Source organism: Styela clava, chromosome 15, assembly GCF_964204865.1.
Source record: "Styela clava chromosome 15, kaStyClav1.hap1.2, whole genome shotgun sequence".
Lineage (NCBI taxonomy): Eukaryota > Metazoa > Chordata > Ascidiacea > Stolidobranchia > Styelidae > Styela > Styela clava.
The window spans coordinates 10,867,923-10,888,189 of NC_135264.1; the positions used below are offsets into that span (position 1 = coordinate 10,867,923).

The 20,267-nt window shown below is 33.3% G+C and overlaps 1 protein-coding gene across 9 annotated transcripts in view; it reads right to left on the bottom strand.

Moving 5' to 3' along the window:
• LOC120334548 (uncharacterized) overlaps positions 1-14,855 on the bottom strand; it is an 83,753-nt gene extending 68,898 nt beyond the window's left edge. For 7 of the 9 annotated variants that reach the window (XM_078120444.1, XM_078120448.1, XM_078120446.1 and 4 more), the window contains exons 1-5: positions 14,556-14,854; positions 13,952-14,053; positions 12,978-13,199; positions 12,005-12,140; positions 10,942-11,084 (exon numbers count right to left, since the gene is read on the bottom strand). In XM_078120444.1, the coding sequence (XP_077976570.1) occupies positions 10,942-11,084; positions 12,005-12,140; positions 12,978-13,199; positions 13,952-14,053; positions 14,556-14,793 (841 nt within the window). In that variant the 5' untranslated portion in view covers positions 14,794-14,854. Of the gene's footprint in view, positions 1-224; positions 450-10,941; positions 11,085-12,004; positions 12,141-12,977; positions 13,200-13,951; positions 14,054-14,555 lie in introns of those variants that run through there. The other 2 variants (XM_078120451.1, XM_078120449.1) reach the window with 2 other exon arrangements.
• Between the last annotated feature and the right edge of the window lie 5,412 nt (positions 14,856-20,267).

The window sequence follows — 20,267 nt, forward strand, 5'->3', positions numbered from 1 at the left end:
TCTTAACTCCATATGATGGGTTCAGTTGATTCCAAAGCACTTAAAAATAGAACAGAATGACGAAATACTTGTTTAGTGTTATGGGTCAAATTTCCTGTGCCATCGGCAGGGCGCCAATAATTGAATAAGAACACAAGTTTATGTAACAGCCAACTAAAGCCAAAACTAAGTCACTACAAACCTATTTCTGTAACAACGTGTATCTAGGTTAAATGTTGTCTTACCATCACTGGAATTTCCGTCATGGGAGACAGTAGAATTTGTTCCATTCACTGAATCGCATCGTACAAGGTATAATACAAATGCAACTCCGTATATTATACTTTTACGTCTCTTCATTTTCATTGAACGTCGTATTTTTGTTCAAATATTATAATCCCAGATTTGCATTTTATGTCAAAAATGTCTAACTTTAGACGATTCCACTATTTTTATCTTTATAATAAACTCTTACTATTGAAATCACAAAAAAAATATATTAAGCTAAGGCATTATGTTTTAATTACGTCATGCTAATTGTGACGTTATAACAATGGTTATAGCGCTGAACTGCGATGTAAAACAAGCCTGCATAACACCTTTTCCTAAGCGAAGTTAATGAGCATTTCAGACATTGGCTTCTAAAAAATCTTTCAACAATCATCTATTTGTACATTTCATTTCGGAGAATATTTTGGCTGCTTTACTACACCTTTTAAATGTGGTTGCAACCGGTGGTTTAAACTAACGACGCCTACATAGGTAAGTTCACGTTGATCTATGTAAGCTGGGTCACCTATTGCACCCAAAACAGATTGTACCCGAATGGTTTACATGACGCTTTGACATTTAAAGAGTTAAAATTACAAATCAAATGTACATATTGTTTAACTATCTTCGACAGCCCTGCAGACAAATCTACTACGGTCAAGTTTTTTCGCTCAAATTATAGTGACGTCATGTTCCAACTAAACTTTCGCATTATGATCATGGAGTTGGCCATAACTCTGTCATTGGTAAAGAATCAAAGCTTCAAATTCATACGCCATAAACTTTGTGATTTTTGCATTGCACGGAAGAGTCTTTGTTGAATAATGGATCTGAACCTGCAGGATTAAGTCGATGTTATAAATCGATTAAGATACTCCGACAGAAAATCAATTTCAATTACCCAACCACCAGGCTTCTTTATTTAGAAATGTATTTCCGCTATGTACACTGACTGTTAACTTTGAATCGCCAAATTACATATTTCAAAAACAAGTGCGATATAAACTGATGTGTATCGATCAAAAACAATACCAGAATGCATACGCCCCTTTATCTAAAAGTATCCCAATTTGATTTAAACTAATTGGACTATTTTTAAGCGTAGCACGGAAAAATCTTTCTTCATTTTGCATCGATATACTAATAACTTCTAATCTAATTTCCCATTCATGTACATGTTCGAGATAGAATTTCATCTTAAAAATAATTCTGTGATATCCACAATAACACATCATCTGACCCCCTCAAAAATAAATAAATAAGAAATAAAGATAAATAGATTTATGTACATATTCAATACTGAATCACTAATGCATCAACTTTGGACTAAATTGCTTTCATATTCGAGTATACTAAATTTCAACTTAAATTAAAATTACGATCTAAATTAAAAAAATATTTTCAAGTTAAATCACATTTTTTTCAAAAGCACGTTTTTTTTTTATAAAATTCCTGTATATAAAAAGCACTTTTAACATTCTAAAATTTCACACAACTTCAACACCTCACCACACCTTGAAGCACGATGCCAACAAACGAACTCCTCACTACTGAGATATAGTGTAGAAAAAGCATCGAGAACAGTCTCCCAGCCGAGTATTTCCTTTTTGGCAATTAGATGTGTTTTTGAATGTCAAAACTAATGATGGATTGGCCCTTAAAGGGTCAATACACCTGGGGCTGCCAAGCATTAGGTAATTCACTCCTAAGCGAAATTCAAAATTCAGTCCTCAAAATTTTGATAACTTTTTCAAATTAGACACCCCATACATAGGCTGAAGATAAAACAATATTTTAGTGTACAGTTTATACACGATCCATACTTGAACAGTATAACATACAATATATCGGCGTAATATTTCAAAATTAAACAATAATTGGTGTATTATCGCTGATGTTTTTATTCGATTACAATCGCCTACAAGTATTTCGTTCGTTTCTGAAAACGCAATTTGGAGTTTTGCCAATAAGTCCTGTCCAGGAGTGAATGGTCATACGAGGTTGTTGTTATTGGCGCCAAATCGACAAACATGCAAAGCCGGATGGTCATTCACGATCGTATTTTGAGTGCGTTTCACATTTCTGAGTGAGTTTTTGTGCCTTTGATTTGAGTAACTATTCGTATGAGATATCTAGATAGGCCTTCAAAAGCTGTCCCTTTTCTGAGTATTGACCAAACTTACAGATCGATCATTTGTACAGTTTGGCAATCCAATGGTCACTAATTATCTCAGTTTGAGTACGTTTTCACACTTTTGAGTGAGTTTTTGTGCCTTTGAACTACTCGTATGAGATATCTCGATAGGCCGTCAAAAGCTGTTCATTTCCTGAGTATTGACCAAACTTACAAATCAATCATTTGTACAGTTTGGCAATCCAATGATCACTAATTATCTCAATTTGAGTACGTTTTCACATTTCTGAGTGAGTTTTTGTGCCTTTGAACTACTCGTATGAGATATCTCGATAGGCCGTCAAATACTCTCTATTTCCTGAGTATTGACCAAACTTACAAACCAATCATTTGTACAGTTTGGCAATCCAATGATCATTAATTATCTCAGTTTGAGTACGTTTTCATATTTCTGAGTGAGTTTTTTTGCCTTTGAACTACTCGTGAACTACTTGTATGAGATCTCTCGATAGGCCGTCAAAAGCTGTCCATTTCCTGAGTATTGACCAAACTTACAGATCAATCATTTGTACAGTTTGGCAATCCAATGATCACTAATTATCTCAATTTGAGTACGTTTTCACATTTCTGAGTGAGTTTTTGTGCCTTTGAACTACTCGTGAACTACTCGTATGAGATATCTCGATAGGCCGTCAAATACTCTCTATTTCCTGAGTATTGACCAAACTTACAAACCAATCATTTGTACAGTTTGGCAATCCAATGATCATTAATTATCTCAGTTTGAGTACGTTTTCATATTTCTGAGTGAGTTTTTTTGCCTTTGAACTACTCGTGAACTACTTGTATGAGATCTCTCGATAGGCCGTCAAAAGCTGTCCATTTCCTGAGTATTGACCAAACTTACAGATCAATCATTTGTACAGTTTGACAATCCAATGGTCACTAATTATCTGAGTTTGAGTACGTTTTCACATTTCTGAGGAAGTTTTACAGTGATTGAATTTAAGCATCAAAATCTGTACATACCTTTATATTATTTAAACTTGCAAACCAAATACTCATACCTCCTGGTGATCACCGACAACCACATTTTGAGTGCCTTTTCACAATTTTTTTTGAGTTAGTTTTTTGTGATCAACTACTTTAAATAAAATAAAAACATCAATTACACTTCCATAAGTCTTCCTTATCTTTTGTATTCATTTGAATATATTTCTGTTTGCACTTATTCTAACCACAGTGAGGGTTGAGGCAGGGTAATTATGCAGTATCTCCAATACCCATCAGAACTTAAAAGTATTTTTCCTTTTTTCTGTCACGTAGGAAATGCCTTCAGACAGTGGCGTAGACCACGGTTTTTGCTAAATTACATTAACGTATTTTATTTCGTTTAAACTATTTTGACTGATACAGTATTCCATTATCTCAGAGTGTTATATTTCTTTATCTACTTTTAAAAATAACGTAAGCCTGAGCTGAATTCATGCGTAATGCGTAAAATGAGACCACTGGAAACCGTGATGATTTACCCGTCGACGCTGGAGAAAATTACATTTTACATTACATCCACCCACTTTTAGATATTGTTAAATATCCGATCGAAAAGGCTTGAAGATGCTTTGCTGGTGGATATTAAATCAAAGAACTGAACGGAGTCAATTTTTGGACCCTGAACCCGATCCGAATCCAATAATAAACACCTGACTTCTAAAATTTACTTGACATCCGGAAATCGGTCGTAATAACATAATATATCAACAGTAATTGTATTTTCTACAAAATTGATAACTGAGTAAATTCATGGTTTAAGCAATTTTTGTATGCTGTTTTTAATCCGAGTCCAAATTATTTTCAAACTGTGAAAAAATCGCCTCGATTTGATATTATAATATTCAAATTTATTACTTTTGCACCTGACATAAAACGTGGACTTCGAAATAAAAAAAAGACAAAATTAATAGCGAATTATCAAATCTCTGGGGAAACGCGCGATCACAAGAATTTAATAATTAAATAAACTTCTTTGGAATTATTGAAAAGTTTTTGGATAAATTTTTCAGAAAACCAGATTCTTTTTGGTTCATACATAATGCATGTTCACTGTTAAAAAACAGGTAAAATAATATAGCATTTCATAATAACTATATTTTTTCGTATTGTGCATTTCACCAAATTAGGTTGCATCTCAGGCATAGATTAGTCATGAATTTTTTGCTTTTTTAAGTTTGGGCCGAATATAAACGTGTATATTTTATGCTAATCTCTTAGCTTTAGTGTTAGAAAATTTATGATTTTGTTAATAGTGTCAACTTTGCGAAAACACCACAAGATTAGCTAAAATTCATCTATAGTTTCTATATCAAGTTGTACCATATCATGCAATAGTTACACATAAATCATGCATGTTCATTTTTCATTCTAGCCATAAATAAAGCAAGTTTTACAAATATATATTTCCGATATGATTTGCTACTACAGTACTGTTAGTTTGCCAAATCCATGAATTCCCTGACGCGTAGGCGGGAGATAAGCAAATAATATCCTTCGAATTGGTCCCGATATTGGTGGCAATTGACACTTATTTATTTATTTGATCTTGTGTATTGCAAGCGTAGGAAAGTTATGATTTTCAAAACATTTCCACGTCCAAGTAGGGAATTCTATTTATCAAATTCTACCCAGCTAAGTAATGTTATTGATACTGAGATAAATAAAAGGATGGGTGATATTTGAGAAAAAAAAAATGACCGCCTATATTTAAGTTGAATGCAACATCTTAGCCTGGCTAAGAACATCAATCTGAAAAACGAATATTCGCGTTTTTTGTGATTTAGAATCTTTAGTACAACAAGATAAAAGCAATGTTTCGTCCTTTCGCCGATATTCAAACGACAAACAAATACCTGCTGATCTGAGAGTCCTAGATGAAACCTCACCATATTTCGAATGAACGAATCAAATAATCATCTACCTAGCAACTGTACACGAAAAAAGTCCTTCTCATGGTTGAATTAGAACTTGTGGGAAATTTACTCACAGTATATCCCGGTAAACCTTTTCTGATCTGAAATGTCTAAAAACTATTCTCAACACATACAATACAGTTTATTTATTTTTTTATTTTTTTCGATGAACTGACAAGTGTTTCTATCAAACACGGTGGTTCACCTCATTAGCACCTTCTTCAAATATCGACACCTAAATTGCGAAAGTAGGAAAAATTCCTTTTTCTTTAATAAAAAAGTTTGCACGGATGAACGACGAACTAGGCCATTCCACTCGAAAACTTAGGAAGTGTCAAAAACCTCAAGTGGTCGTATGGGAGGATTGCATGTCTGTAAATTATCTCTGATTGGAAATAGATTGAACCAACCATGGACCATACAAAAAAGCTTACCGATAATTGGTTTATTAAATTAGTTCATGTGTGGACAGTAATTTTTCAAGTCCCAGGGATGCCGTGAATTTATTTCTAACTGAATGGACAGGAAGTACCGGTAAGATGCATATTATCGTATGTAAATATTGACAAAAACATACTTTGCGACAAGATATCATGAGGGCCTAATAACACGAGGAGTTACAATGTATTATCAGGTATTGACAGATAAAATTGAATAGATAATCAGATAATGGGAGTGTTAAATGATATAAAATATATAGGTATACAAGAGCATAGATAAGAGGGATACAGAGTATTTCTCTAAACTAGTCTCCGAAAAGCGACGGCTCATATGCACCATCCAATATATAAAACTAAATTTGTAATTAAAAATCGAAATTTCAAACGAAAAGTAATGTAAAATAAAAAATCAACATTTTCTTTCAGTAAAAAAAAGAAAAATAGACAAAATTGCATAATATGTCACATCACCGGTAAAAAACACTGAATCGTAACGACCCCACACACTCATCAACAATTCGTTCACATAAGCTTGTTGTTTTCATACGTCCAGCGTGCATTAGTGTTAACTGATCACTAATTGGAGCAAAATTACGACAGAACATTTCAACAAGTGTGAGCAAAGATAATTTGGGCCCCAGGTTTAACAAAATAAAGAGACCTTAAACCATTTATTTCGTCCATAAGCCAGAAAAGCCGTTTAACATGAATGGCTCAGAAAATGGGTACAAATCACCCTGAGACCTTTAGTCCCCGACATAAATATCAATTGTTAAATATATAATTACGAGCTTAAGAAGAAAGATAAAAGGAATCTATCTTTAAAAGATTTCTATTCTCATCCCATTACTAGACAATACATGAAACATGATGAAATCTGAACTGAGAGGTTGCTGAGTTCACATTACCAGACAATGGTTGGGCGGTGGGCAAGCACGTGGGTATTAGAAGAATATATAGAGTCATTACTCAATTAAAATTATATTGTGATAGCCTCAAAAGTAATGCCGATCTGAGATGAAGAAAAAATTATTGGATACCGATATTATAATTGCGAGAAATAATTGATGTTGCCAAAATTGCAAAAGGCTTTTTAGCTATAACAAAAATTTTGCCCTCGTTTCAAGAATATACCTCAGCTGTTTATTTCGTTATTAACATAATTAAAAAATCGATTATTTCACTCTTTTTATTTTCGTGGAAAATCGGTACTAACATTGCCGATATTTCCGTTATCGATTTTTAAACATCGCTATCTACTCTTGAGGATTATTCAATCTATATATGGCCAAGTGATGATTCGCGACTTATTTATACCAATTCTAGACAAAAAAATTCCAATTACAATTTTTACTATATATATTATTATATAAAAATCTAAAGAGAAAATGTTATGAAAGTGAATTTACATCAAATAGTTTGAACATGAACATTTCTTATTTTTTACATTTTTGCAGAATATTTGTTTTCTAATATTGCACAATCAGATGTTTGGGAATGCAGTAAAAATTGTCAAATTTTGGCAAACAGAAGTCATTAATAATTTTGCTTACACGTTAAATAAGCTTGCCAACTCCAATTCATTAAAAACGACTGTAGGTGCATACGAACTTTAAAATTTGTCAATTTTTCATGTTTTACTGGATAACAAGCCCCGCTGTCTTAAAATTGCCGTGTCCAATTTGTAGCATATATTTATTAAACTTGTTCCATTTTGCAACATTTACTCCATATATGTCCCGACTTGTCTGAAATTGAAATAAATCTAAACGCATGTTATCTTTACAAATTTTCTATACTGCGTGGGAATTCTATTTGCTTTCTCACAATGTCGTCAACATAATACCAATAAAAATCATAATTACGTCCGCGATTGAGATTTGACGCAAATACGTAAGCTACGTCACCCTATTCAAAACTCTATTCTGTGAAACTGAATGCAATCTCCACATATCGAATGTAACATTCTCCTTGAAACCTAAATATATTCTCAGCCAAGTCGACCTTAATTCAAGTTCACCAATGGATGCAGGTAGTCTTGTCTATGGGAATCATCCATAACAATTTATCAGTGGTTTTTCTACTTGGGTGGTTGTCATTATTAATAGGATGATTTATGCAAAACGTAACTTAAATAATAGCCGGCTAATCCAAACACTTCATTTTAATATACCTTTTCATGGCACGCACTCGAATTAATGACGTATACTGTTATCAGTATAATACGCCTAACCAGCTACTTTAAGTTTTGCAGACACGGGAAATGAGTTTTGATGAGATTTTCTGAACACAATGAATTCTCCATCTCTTAAAATCAAGACGGCTCCCTATAAACCTGATGGCAATTACCTTCTTGCACAAACTCATAACCAACTGTACATTTAGCTTGGTCTTAACCAGATTGTCTTTCAAAAATTTTCACAACTCAAATGCAGTTGCTATACAAAACACGTTTTCATCAGTTTACATATAACTATTCGTAGCGCAAGTTCTCAATCAAACCACATCCATTCTACATTTTCTCTCGTCTCACCATACCGGCGACTTTTCTAAAATGTTTATTCTAGTTCCCATGACCCACACGACGCCGTGTGAAGAGTTTTGGCATTTTGTAAACATTTTTCTTAGCTGAGTATCAAATTTTCACAGGTGTAAACGTCGGAAACAGAAATGGTTATAAAACATACTCAAGCATCTGCTAAAATATTATTGTTCAATTGTTTTTAAAACAACAGCAATGTCATTCGATTTTTGATTGAATTGTTTTTGATTACAAGGAGTGTGGCGCTATTATTATGACTTTTTTTCCGAACATAGCGTGAGATTAAATTAAATTTAATCGCCAAAGAAATCATTGCCTCGCGATATAAACCTTTCATAAAAGAATTCAAAATAAATGCAGTAAAATATATTGTTGCTCGTCGCGGAAACCCTCTAGAGAAATCCATCTTGAGACAAAAATTAATTGCGTCAGAATACTGAAAAAAAAACATGTAAAATTTACTTTTTTTCGCAATTCACCATCTATGGATACAACTGATTTATTTCTACGTAATGTTCATTTTCGGTACTGGCGTCACATAGGTTGATCAGGTTAAATCAGATTGTCATTTAAAGTAATCTGTCTGTCTTCACTATATCTCCCTGCTGACAATAAATTGCTTTTTGTTGCTAGTCTGCGGTGAAAACATCCAACTTAATGGATTTTTATCCTTTTAGTGGCAATCATCGATTTCAATTTCGTTTTTTTGATACATTTGAACCAGAAATAGGTTATCATTATTGTGTTGATATGATTTTGATGAAGTAGACCACTTGATATGAAACGGGGTCGAAACGAATGAAACTGAACTCACTTTTTCAAACAAGGTAGTTGTACTTGAGGTAATGTAATGGCCAACGTTGTAGGCTCATATTTCAGATTTATCATTCAATATCATGTAATTGCATGCGATTATATGTGAATTTACATTTACAAATTTCTTAAATTTTGTATTTAACTAATAGCGAACTGTGATGAACTTCAGGAAAACGATGCTTGCTACAATGCTGGCTGTTTGCATGGTCTTACAATCTCGAATTTCATGTGCGGCGATCGTGGAATGCGATGGCATAGTCTTTGTCTATGACCCCATCTGTCTGTCATGTATATGCATATACACGATTACCTGGCTAGCTATTTCCCATACTTAACTATTACTTGTAACCGAATAAGAGGCCATGTTTTTTCATATATATGTATGGTTGAGTTGTTCAATCATTTTTATATAAATATTTGTATCTACATCGGATTGTGGGCAAAGATATCCAACCATATACAAATGTAATAGGTAAACAATAATATTTGAATTTATAAATTTCTATAGTGACAAATGCCTACCGAAATATCTAGTTTGATTCTGGATATGAAAATTCAAAACTCTTCTCAAAAATTTTGGAAATCGAACAGCTTGAAAAAAGGGACAATTTGTAGTACTCTTAACGCTAGAAGCTCAGTACATTTATCTTTTACTTATTTTTAGTTGACTCAAAAGTTTATTTTAAATTTTGCACGCTTGATTTGTAAAATAAGATTGTTTTTTGAGAAGTTGACACAATCTTAATTACACCGCCGGTGACAGTGCGATTTGTTGCAAGTACAAACATATAATACAAAACACCTGCTTCCTATGGTTGCTTTGAGGCGTAACATAGGCACAAATGAGAAGAAAAATGTCAGACTACATCCTCACCTAACACTGCTGTAACGTTCCAACTTGCTGTAGCCTACGTACTTTAGGAAACGTTTCGATATTTAATGGCAATTTATGTAGTTTCACAACTATTTATGTTGATTTATTTAATTACCCTGCCACGTCACACTTATCAATCTTAGTATTGAAATTTCCATCTTCCAAATGCAAAAAATTGACAAAAAATAGGGTGGCTTTGCAGCACTGATTGCGTCATTATGGAGTGCACTCATTGGACCCTAGTTAGAATTACATAAAAAAATGGAGTCACCGTGATTGCGATATATTTGAATAACAGTAACAAAAATACGGTAGTCCAAGCACGATAATTCAACTATTTTTCTGCTCTAAGATGACATCTAGCGACGAAGCAAAAATACTTCCAATAAGTATTTTGTTATATTAGGCAGCAGTAATATTTTGTTCAGGACTTTAACTATACACTATTTTTTATTTATTGAAAACGCTTGACAAAAAAACTGGTTACAATATTCGGATATCCTCATTGGGAGATGCTATTAAGTTCATATTAATATACAGGCTCTTCTCATTTAAAAAGTCAACAACCATGTTTTAGCAATCATTTTTGAATGTTAACTGAATACTTATTCAAAACCTCCGGCAAACATTTAATCCTCCAGCAACTAGAGTGTATAATATATACCAGAAGTCTGAGAGACCCAAGTCTCAAACGGCAGCAAATCCAATTGTTCGCTGTTAATTGACAATTAATTTACTATATTGACTGTATCATTTCATATAAACTTGCATTATTTAATCACAAGATGTTGAAAAATAGGCAACCATGTCTTGTTTTCGTATAGAGTCCAGTAGAATGTTTCAAAAATGTTGACCCCGAAAACTATATGACCAGTAACGAACTCCGTTGCATAAAACAAAAGCCAGACATGTATTCTTACCCATGTGAAACGTTCTTGACAGTGTTTTGCTGCTGTACTTCCCCTTTCTCGCTTCTAAAGTCACAGTGTATTTACCGCCTTCCTTTGAGAACTCCTCCATACGTTGCTCTGATATACTCGACGCTGCATACCAAGTTCTTTCGCTGGAGTAAAGTAATATTGTATTGTTATATATATATATATATATATATATATATATATATATATATTGTATAGCAAATTGAATGTTAATTTTGTCAAGAAAATATTGTACACGACCGTAAATAATTGATTTACAGATTTATTTTAATGACGATAATGTGTTGGAGCAAAAAAGATAATCTAGAATTCAATCCATAATGTATAAAGACTTCAATAAATTGAGTTCATTGGGTCTTCTGTATTGAAAAATACGCAAGTAGGCCCGAAACAACGTGCACCTAAAATCGAGATTTGAAGTTTTCTTGACGTTTTTGAGAACATTGCTTCGAAACCTAGATTCTGAGTATTTCAATCCATGGACGCTTGACTTCAGGCCTAAAACGCAACTTGTCACGTATGTGGTTTTGGCGTTAGAGTTTCACGTCAGGTTCCGAGTTTCTTACAGGACACACTCGTAGATGATATTTTCAGTATGTTACATTTTTTTTAATTTTTTTTTTCGTATGTATTATATTATAATATAACTTTTATAGATGATGCTATTTTTTTTGTAGGCGTGAATTTTTGATGCCTTAAACTTATAGATCACTGCCAAAAGGTCCCCTAAAATCGATAAAAATGAATCTTTTCCAATTTTGACCCAGAAAAAATTTAAATTAGTTTTCAATTTTCTTATTGTTAGAGAATTCATCATAATTATTAGGTTCTCATTTATAAAAAGTATTACTCTGACAGAATTCAAACACTGCTCATGATTGTCATTTTCTACCAAACATTCCGAATTGCAACTTTGATCAAGTTAATTTAAGATCTACCCAGTTTATCCTATAAAAATCTGAGCCTAAAAATTTAGTGGTTGAAGAAACTCTCATCTTTTTGACGCTATGCGTAGATACGACATTGTTCATCACGTATTTCCTACCTTTTGTTCACGCTATCCTTTGCTGTCAGCGTAAGATGAAACGATTCAACATCGGATCGCGGTTTCTTCCAGGTGACGACGACGCTGCGGTCACGTGGGTACTGAAGAATGTTCATTGATGATGGTGGGTCGATTTCTGCGTGAAATATGATATAATAACAAAAAAATGTCAATCGATTTTAGCTATACTTTTGCAAAACACGAAATACAATTTGGGGTAACGGTATTTGGGTAGAATGCAAAAAATCTAATACGGTGTGTAAATGATAAGGACGTTGGAGGGGGGCAATTTTCCCACATAATTCGTGTCCCTGACATTGTGAAGCTCGGGGTAGGTGTGCATTACATGTACGGGAAGGAAGCAGCGCGTGGGTCATCGAACAGGTGGATATCAATGAGGGCAAATCCCACTCTCACATGTCAACAGTGAAATTCAACCCGATGAAACAGGCATTACAGTAAGTTTATACTGTCATATGCACGGCTGTGGTATAATACGCACGTGCTAAGATTGGAAGTGGTGACGCAAATTATGACGTCATTGCAACGTCACAATTCCGCTCAGTAGATGAAATATTGATTTAACATTTGAGATAATGATCGATAACAATAATAAACAAGAGAGCATTGCACAATAATCGATAACGGTAAGGCCCGAGTTCGTTTGAAAGATCGGCGGACGAACAATACGCAGGGATTGAGTAATGCGAAATAAAAGCATTCCAATTCAATTAAAATAAAGCAGCAAAATATTTGGTAGATTGTCAAGTCGCATATGACTGAGAAAATTGGAAAACATTTTTAAAGTACTGGAAATTTGACATCGATCGGTACATTAGTTGCAGAGAAAGTCGATTTTTTTTTAACAGCAATCACCTTGACAACAACACAAAGAATAGACGTCTTCTCATTGTTTTTCGTGACGTCGTCTTTCTTAATATGACGTCATTATGTTATGTCAATTTCCTCTTACCTGTTCTGAATATATTTGTTAAGAAATCGGATTCGTTGACGTGTATAGTCGGATTTTTCATGACTGGTTTTACAGTGATATTGTATGGCTTCCCTGGACGAAGTTTTCGTACAATTGCTTCGTTTTTTGAAGTAAAAATTTTTTTTTGTTTTTTCATGGCATTTCTCGCAAGTCGAACTGAGTTTTTTCGGTAAACGACCGGAGTTGTTGTGACTTCATAACCTAAAATAAAAAAGGGATTTTCAATTATGTTTTTCTGAAATGAGAAATTGGGCTACTAGGTTAAAGATCTGGCATCGGTGAGTCCGGCAATTCCGCTATGACTATCTTTATATCTATTTCACAGTGAGTGTAATGAATAGAAATAGAGGCGGCGAATCAGTATCCCAATGTATTGAATATTGTATCTTCTATTTTGGAATATCAGTACTTGATCTGCAATTTCAATCTTTAAAACTACCCAAAAATTAAAAAAAATTAAAATTTCGGAACGGACTCCTAGAGCGATATATTTAAAAATACTTTAGTGTATCTTTTACAGCGATGTATTTATAAAAAAAAATGCTCAAATTTTTTATTTTCATTTTACTATTGTTTTTGAAACCTATACCATGAAAGAATTTTCGTGTTGTTATGGTGATGTATATTAAGAAAACCATAATTTGTCTTCTAACATTTTTAAAGAAAAGATTATAAGATTTGATCTTCCCACAACATACCATATATAAATAACAGGAGAAAAGAAAGCTCGAATATTTCTGTTCGTGGAATGTTTACTTGGTATTAACACTATAAAAAATTTTGTATATTTAATTTTACTTTGAGGTTATGCACAATTACCCACTATTAAGCATGGCCTGTAGATAAAGCTCATTCAAACATGACCCATGATTGGTACAGAAAAAGTGTTACTTTAATTCACTTTTATAAGATTTTGCATTTCCAACTTTCTTTTGTTTTAAAAATATACAAACCTCTTATGGCTTCTTTTATTGACTTATAAAACCATTTTATTGAAATTGTAGATGGCGTTGAACGCTTTAGAATTAACCTTGCTGTGTTGTCGATGTCGGATTCTGAAATAAGTTGTTGAATAAGAGTAAAAAAGATCTTGAATTATGAACGAATGAATTTCTTAACATGTTCTTGGTGTTCATGGATCACGGTCGCATCAGATGGGATAGCAAAAAAATAGGCTATTACTAGGCCCTTTGCATTATCACATGACATGAAACAATTAAATTCAAATATTCCAGAAATAAAAACTTAGTTATGGCATTTGTGGAATAAGAATACTAAAATTAATTCGTAAAATAGGTAGGTAATGCCGAATCGAAAGTATTCGTGCCCTTCACAAATAGTAGTTCCTAATGTGACAGTAAATTCCAATACGAGGCTTTGTTCAAGGTTGTAGCGTTGTAAAAAATCAAGTCTCCCTTTATCTCACAATTCCACTGCGAATCTGGAATTTGGCGTTACTAACTCCCGCTTATAATTTTCCGAATTGGGGGTTCTATGGTTAAGCAAAAGGTGTATTGATCTAATTAGAGGAGCATAATAAATTTTTCACGTACGTACCTGAGTTTAACAACGAGCTGGGTTCCTCTGTAGGAAGTATTATAACGGTATATTGCTTGGGTTCCCAATTTTTCCCAAAAACTAAATTGTACTCATTCCCAAAAATTAAAATGAATATAAAAGCTTTAAAATATATCAACGGAATTTTAGTCCGGAATATTGATTTTAATCCTTTATTTTCCATATTCCTCTGTGCTGAGAGTTGTTTTTCAACTTTTATACAGTCACTTTTACACATCTTGACGCCGCCCGTATCCTTATCTTTGAACTAAATTCAGCAATCCATCCGTGTTCTGTGTGTTCTTATACAAATAATTTTTAGAATACTTCACGCTAGAAAATTATGCTGTAAATACTTGAAATGTGGGTAAGTTTACTATTTTATGTTTTTAAAATTTGTCATTTGAGTACGGCCATCTGTCTCGAATACTATAAACCTCAATTTCTAAACTATATTTACAGAGCAATCAAACTTTTACGTATTCGGTACAACTCTAAGCATTGCATTTTAAATCTGCTTTTGCGAAGATGTTATCATTCAGACGTCAACCATCAATTGATAACTGTAACGTACCACACACTCTCTGGTTTGGATAATTACAAGTTATTTCGAGCACCTATCTCGAAATCTTGTCCTGCATTACCATGATTTATCGCCATCGTGTGGTGCATACGTTGTCTAATGACTCATTTGTGGCTTGTGGACTTGTTAGCAAAGTCAAGGCGGCATTTCATATTTGACGTTTCGACATACCCTGCTTGAATTAATATTACATATATTTATAAAATACTTCTTGTATATATATTCTGAAGTTACATTGATTTGTTAGCATTGTAACAGAAATAAACAAGGAAGTCAAATCTCAAGAAAACATCCATTCATCATATCTCAGAATGAATATTAATTGTATATGCAACTACCTTTCAGACTTTTCTTATACATGACAAACAAAAAAAATAGACAGTGAAGATCTTGCATTCTAAACACAGAAAGGGGTGAATGACATGTCTTTAGTTTTGGCGCTTCTACGAACGCTTTCACGTGCAATTCGCCAAAATGGGCAGACATTCAAAACTTCGTACAAGGACTTGGCGCCCTTGCGTCGGCTTACTTGATCAATCTACAAGTGTGGTCTCGGGTCAAACATATATGTTTATTTATGTGAAGATCTAGTGTGGCACAATATTAAAGCTGGCAAAATATCGATCTATATTCCACAATATTTTGCCACACGTGGCCGTAAGAAGTCCAGCATATAAATGTCATCAGCGTATGAAATATTTTCAATCCATTATCTCTGTAAAACTTAATCATTGTGAAATGGCTTAAATTTATTACTTTTATTTATGTTGAGCCCATCGACCAACTGTGACGAAACCTGTTCCGAGGAAATTTTCATCGTGACCACCAAAGTGGACTCAGTTGAAAACTTTTTTTGCAATCATCATTGGATGTTTTGGCTGTTACAAATTTAATATCACGGGTTATAAAATATCCAACTCCATAGCATGTAAGCAGTTTTATATTTTAGGGCGCGATATTGCCAAATATAGAATATTAGGACATCTCACTACATAAGTTGCAAGATTACAGGTAAAGTTTATCACAGACATCAGTTTCGGGAATAAAAATAGAAACTCTTGATTATATCCAATTCACAACAACATTGATTATACTATAAACCGAGCATTGTCCTAATTGGTAAAAATAAGGCTGGCACGGTCTGATTTCGTCAGGGAGTGGTATTGTGTAATTGGCGTTATTTTTCACGAATGCAATCGTGGTATCAGTATCCACTAAAAACAAATAACACATAGTAAGACCCACTTCAATGAAAATGCACCCCCTTTTTACCAAATGCAAATTTCAAAACTTCGAATTTGAAAATCTATGCATACCGATTATAGGATATTTTAGTATGAAATTACATCCCACATTATAACGATAGAAATCGTCTGCATTCTTTGGCGGCGCGTCTGAAAAACACCAAAATATGACGTACAATTGAGGCTTTGCGAAACAATCCCTTTGTTGTTATAAGGCAGCGTTCAAAGTCTCTTTTCCCTTAATTCCCGCAAAAAATTCACGAGCTCATTAAAGCTGGACTTTAGGCGCTAAACCGCCTCATTATTTGTTTAAATGCAGAAAATAGTTTTTATGGATTCCAAAGACGTATTGAATATTCAAAATTATTTGTTAGAAATGTTATAAAATGTAATAAAAATTTGTAAAATTGCTATGAATTGTCATAAAATTGATTTTGCTCAGTTATTGCAGGTCTTCAAAAAGAATCATGAAAACCTAAATTTTTCTTATTATACTTTTAAATTATAATCGCATCAAAGTACGTCTTTGCTTATCAATAAATTTCAATTCAGAATAAATTATATATATTACAAAAAAAAAAATATTTGACACGAAATGGATCAATGAATTATTTTGCAAAATTTGTTGTTAAAAAATAGTAACCACTGTATCTACTAAAGTTTTCATATTTTCGTTGCGGGCCCGGATAATGCACCTCAAATTCTGTATATTCGGTATAATTCGTTTAAAAATAAGCAGAATTTTGCTGAAATAACGGTGGGCAATTGGGCATATCAGTCATCAGACCTCATATATTTAGGCCATTCCTCTCTTGTTTATAATGTAATTTGTTTTTATTCATTCTCATGACGAGTCCATAGTACTTGCCCTGTCCAATACGTTTCCCAAAAATATTATTATTTTTCAAGCGCGACAAATATCAGTCCATTTAAGGTGGTCTCCATATAAGCACGAAAAAGATTTTTATCTTCTATTGATCGCTGTTCCTCTGGGTATTACAGACAAACAACTAGGCAGTGACATTTGCATTTTAATCAATTTGGATATCTGGCAGATCTCAAACACAATATCGAAATTGCTTTAATCTCATCTAATACGAGTGCAAGCGCAATTTCTCAACGGCACACGAATTTGCAGTTGGATATTATAAAATTCTTGATAAATAGGTTACATCGATTTGGAATATTTTTTGTAGATTCCCTTTGCAGTAAACCATGATAGATGCCGATTTTTATTTGGTTAAATTTGTATTAATTATGATTCGGCGAACATAGTATGTGTACCAGGTTAGGATTGTTCAGGTTGTGCGTCATCTTGGTACGAATACTTCCGGAGCGCCAAATCTTTAAAAAAAAGACCGAAAATTTCAATAATAAATAAATCTTTTTAAGTATATATATATGAAAAAAATGATTCAAATTCCAAATAAACAATTTTTTGTATATCCCCAACTATGTACTTTCATCTTCAATATTTAATTTTAGAAAGATATTATAAAATTGGATGCTCCTGAAGTATGCGCACCAAGATGTCGCATAACCTGAACCCTAACCTGGTACACACCCTGAGTTCAGGTTGTGCGCCATCTTGGTGCGCATACTTCAGGAGGTCCTAAAAATGTTTACTTGATTGCAAAATCTTTTTATAACTTAGATAGTCTAGTTAAATTTATTCTATCAAACGGCCTACAGTTTTGGCTTTGGATCTGTCATGTGTCATGCCTTGCAACCTGTTACTGAACTATTGTACTAGTAATCAAATGACAAGCAATTATGTACTCTAAAAGTTTTACATCCTAGTTGTTGAATTTCAAAACAGAATAGTTTGTTGATCTTTACCAAACACGGGGCATAGATAAAACGCTTCTCGGCGGTGCGTTTTATCAATACCACATGCCTGGCATCATTAATAGATCGAAAATTTCTGGCAAAAACAGCTGGTAACTCGTGTTATGTCACACTTCTCACGTCAAGTTTCTAACACGCAAACACCTGCTTCGTTAATTTTACCTAACTGATTTTATCACTGATAACAAAGTTGCCACGATTTGCCTAACTAGCAAGAAATAAGACTAACAAATCAACCGTGAAAAGTGCTATTATCTAGCCTCTTATGTATACCACAATCATAGAATTTTAGCAAATTTTTAGTGGCTGAAATTTGATACAAAATTTTGTGCAAATTTACCTAAAATATTTGAAATTTACAGATTCCAAATTTTTATGAACTCAGTAATCATGAAGATACTAACGGTATCAAGTCAGAGTATTCGTATTAAAGTAATTATTGTAAGTTCAATTTTTGGTATTTTATTTCAAATTTTCTTCCGAATTGAACTTAGCAGCACGGAAGTGGTTTCACCCATTTGCCTCTCTAAGGTGAACTCTAATTAGGACTCAAATTACAAAATAATATGCCAAGTGAAAAATAGGAAAATTCCTGTTATTGCGTGTCCAAATGAATCTTAAAATATCCAATTTTGGCGACTGGAGAGTATACTCTGTCACAATAAGAAAATATGTTTTTCTATAAATAAACATATGTACTTCGCTACTTTTCTTAGTTCCATATGCTTTCCACTGAGCCTCATTATAGAAACATTTCTAAACGGACAATAGTATTTAACTGTCTGCATATATTCACTGTTTAAGAATCCCTCATATTTTACTACAATTTATTAGTGACTTCAACTTAATCATAGTATTAGTAAATTCGTAGCTAATCGTTGCCTGGAATATAACATTTTACTCGTGATAATTATGGTATATTCAGGCACCATTTAGCACTCAAACACGATTTATATATAAGACTGAAAAATACAAGCTAAGGTATCTCCACGAATCTTGAGCCGCCTGTCTGAAGCTTCACTCGGCATAAAAATTACGTAATTTTTCTAAAATAAATGTTTTTACAAATTCAAATATTTGCTGTAAAATAACTCGGAAATCAACACTTTTGCTATATAAAATGAGCCACAGGAAACGCTACCGTTACGGTATTTCAGATTTGAATAAAACGTGAAGTGTAACGACGGCGGTTAGCATTCAATTATGGACGTAAAACGTAACAGTGTCTCAAAATTGCGACAACTCATTATACAAACAATTACTGGAATTAGTACCAGTAAACGGCATTTGACTATCTAACTATGCTTTGACCAGAGGGATGGGCCCACGTTTCAAATGTTAGGCTAGCGAATTGATGAAATTACTGATATGGCTTTGTGGATTACAAAATACGTGCCTAGTTTCCTAATAAACAAATATGGAAGTATATCTATGAAAAATTGAAATTGTAGTTTGGTTATAATGTCATCAATGCCGTCGTGAGCGTCGGTGTTTTCACAACATGCTCCCATAAACATCATACCAACTCAATCGTCGTTTTCAAATCGATTACGTTCTATCAAACTGAAGACGTACAGAATCAATGACAGTATGCGCCGGTGTAACAACTTATTTAAAGTCTTTTAAGGAATGTACTTAATTACGTTATTTAGATACATATTTATTTGAAGTTTCACATTTCCATTTTTGCCGCAGTTGGAACCACATTTAAGGCCGAGTTCCAAGGTTCATCATAACTCGTTTTATAGGTTTTACATACAGGGTAAAATGTCAGATTTGCGTGGATTATAACAAATGAAATAGGAATTGGGCTATCTTACTATGTATTTACGTGAACAAATTTTGGCCATTTATCTTAGATAAAAAATCTAAAAAATTTAGATTTTTCTATAATGATAAAATGGTTTAGGCAAGTTTGAATAACCTTTCTCGTCATATTATTTTAAAAAAGCCATCAAATAATAAAATCTCTACGTGTGTGGTATAATCTATGTTGCTAAAAACAGTCGGTGTGATCTGAAATATTAGGACAAAATA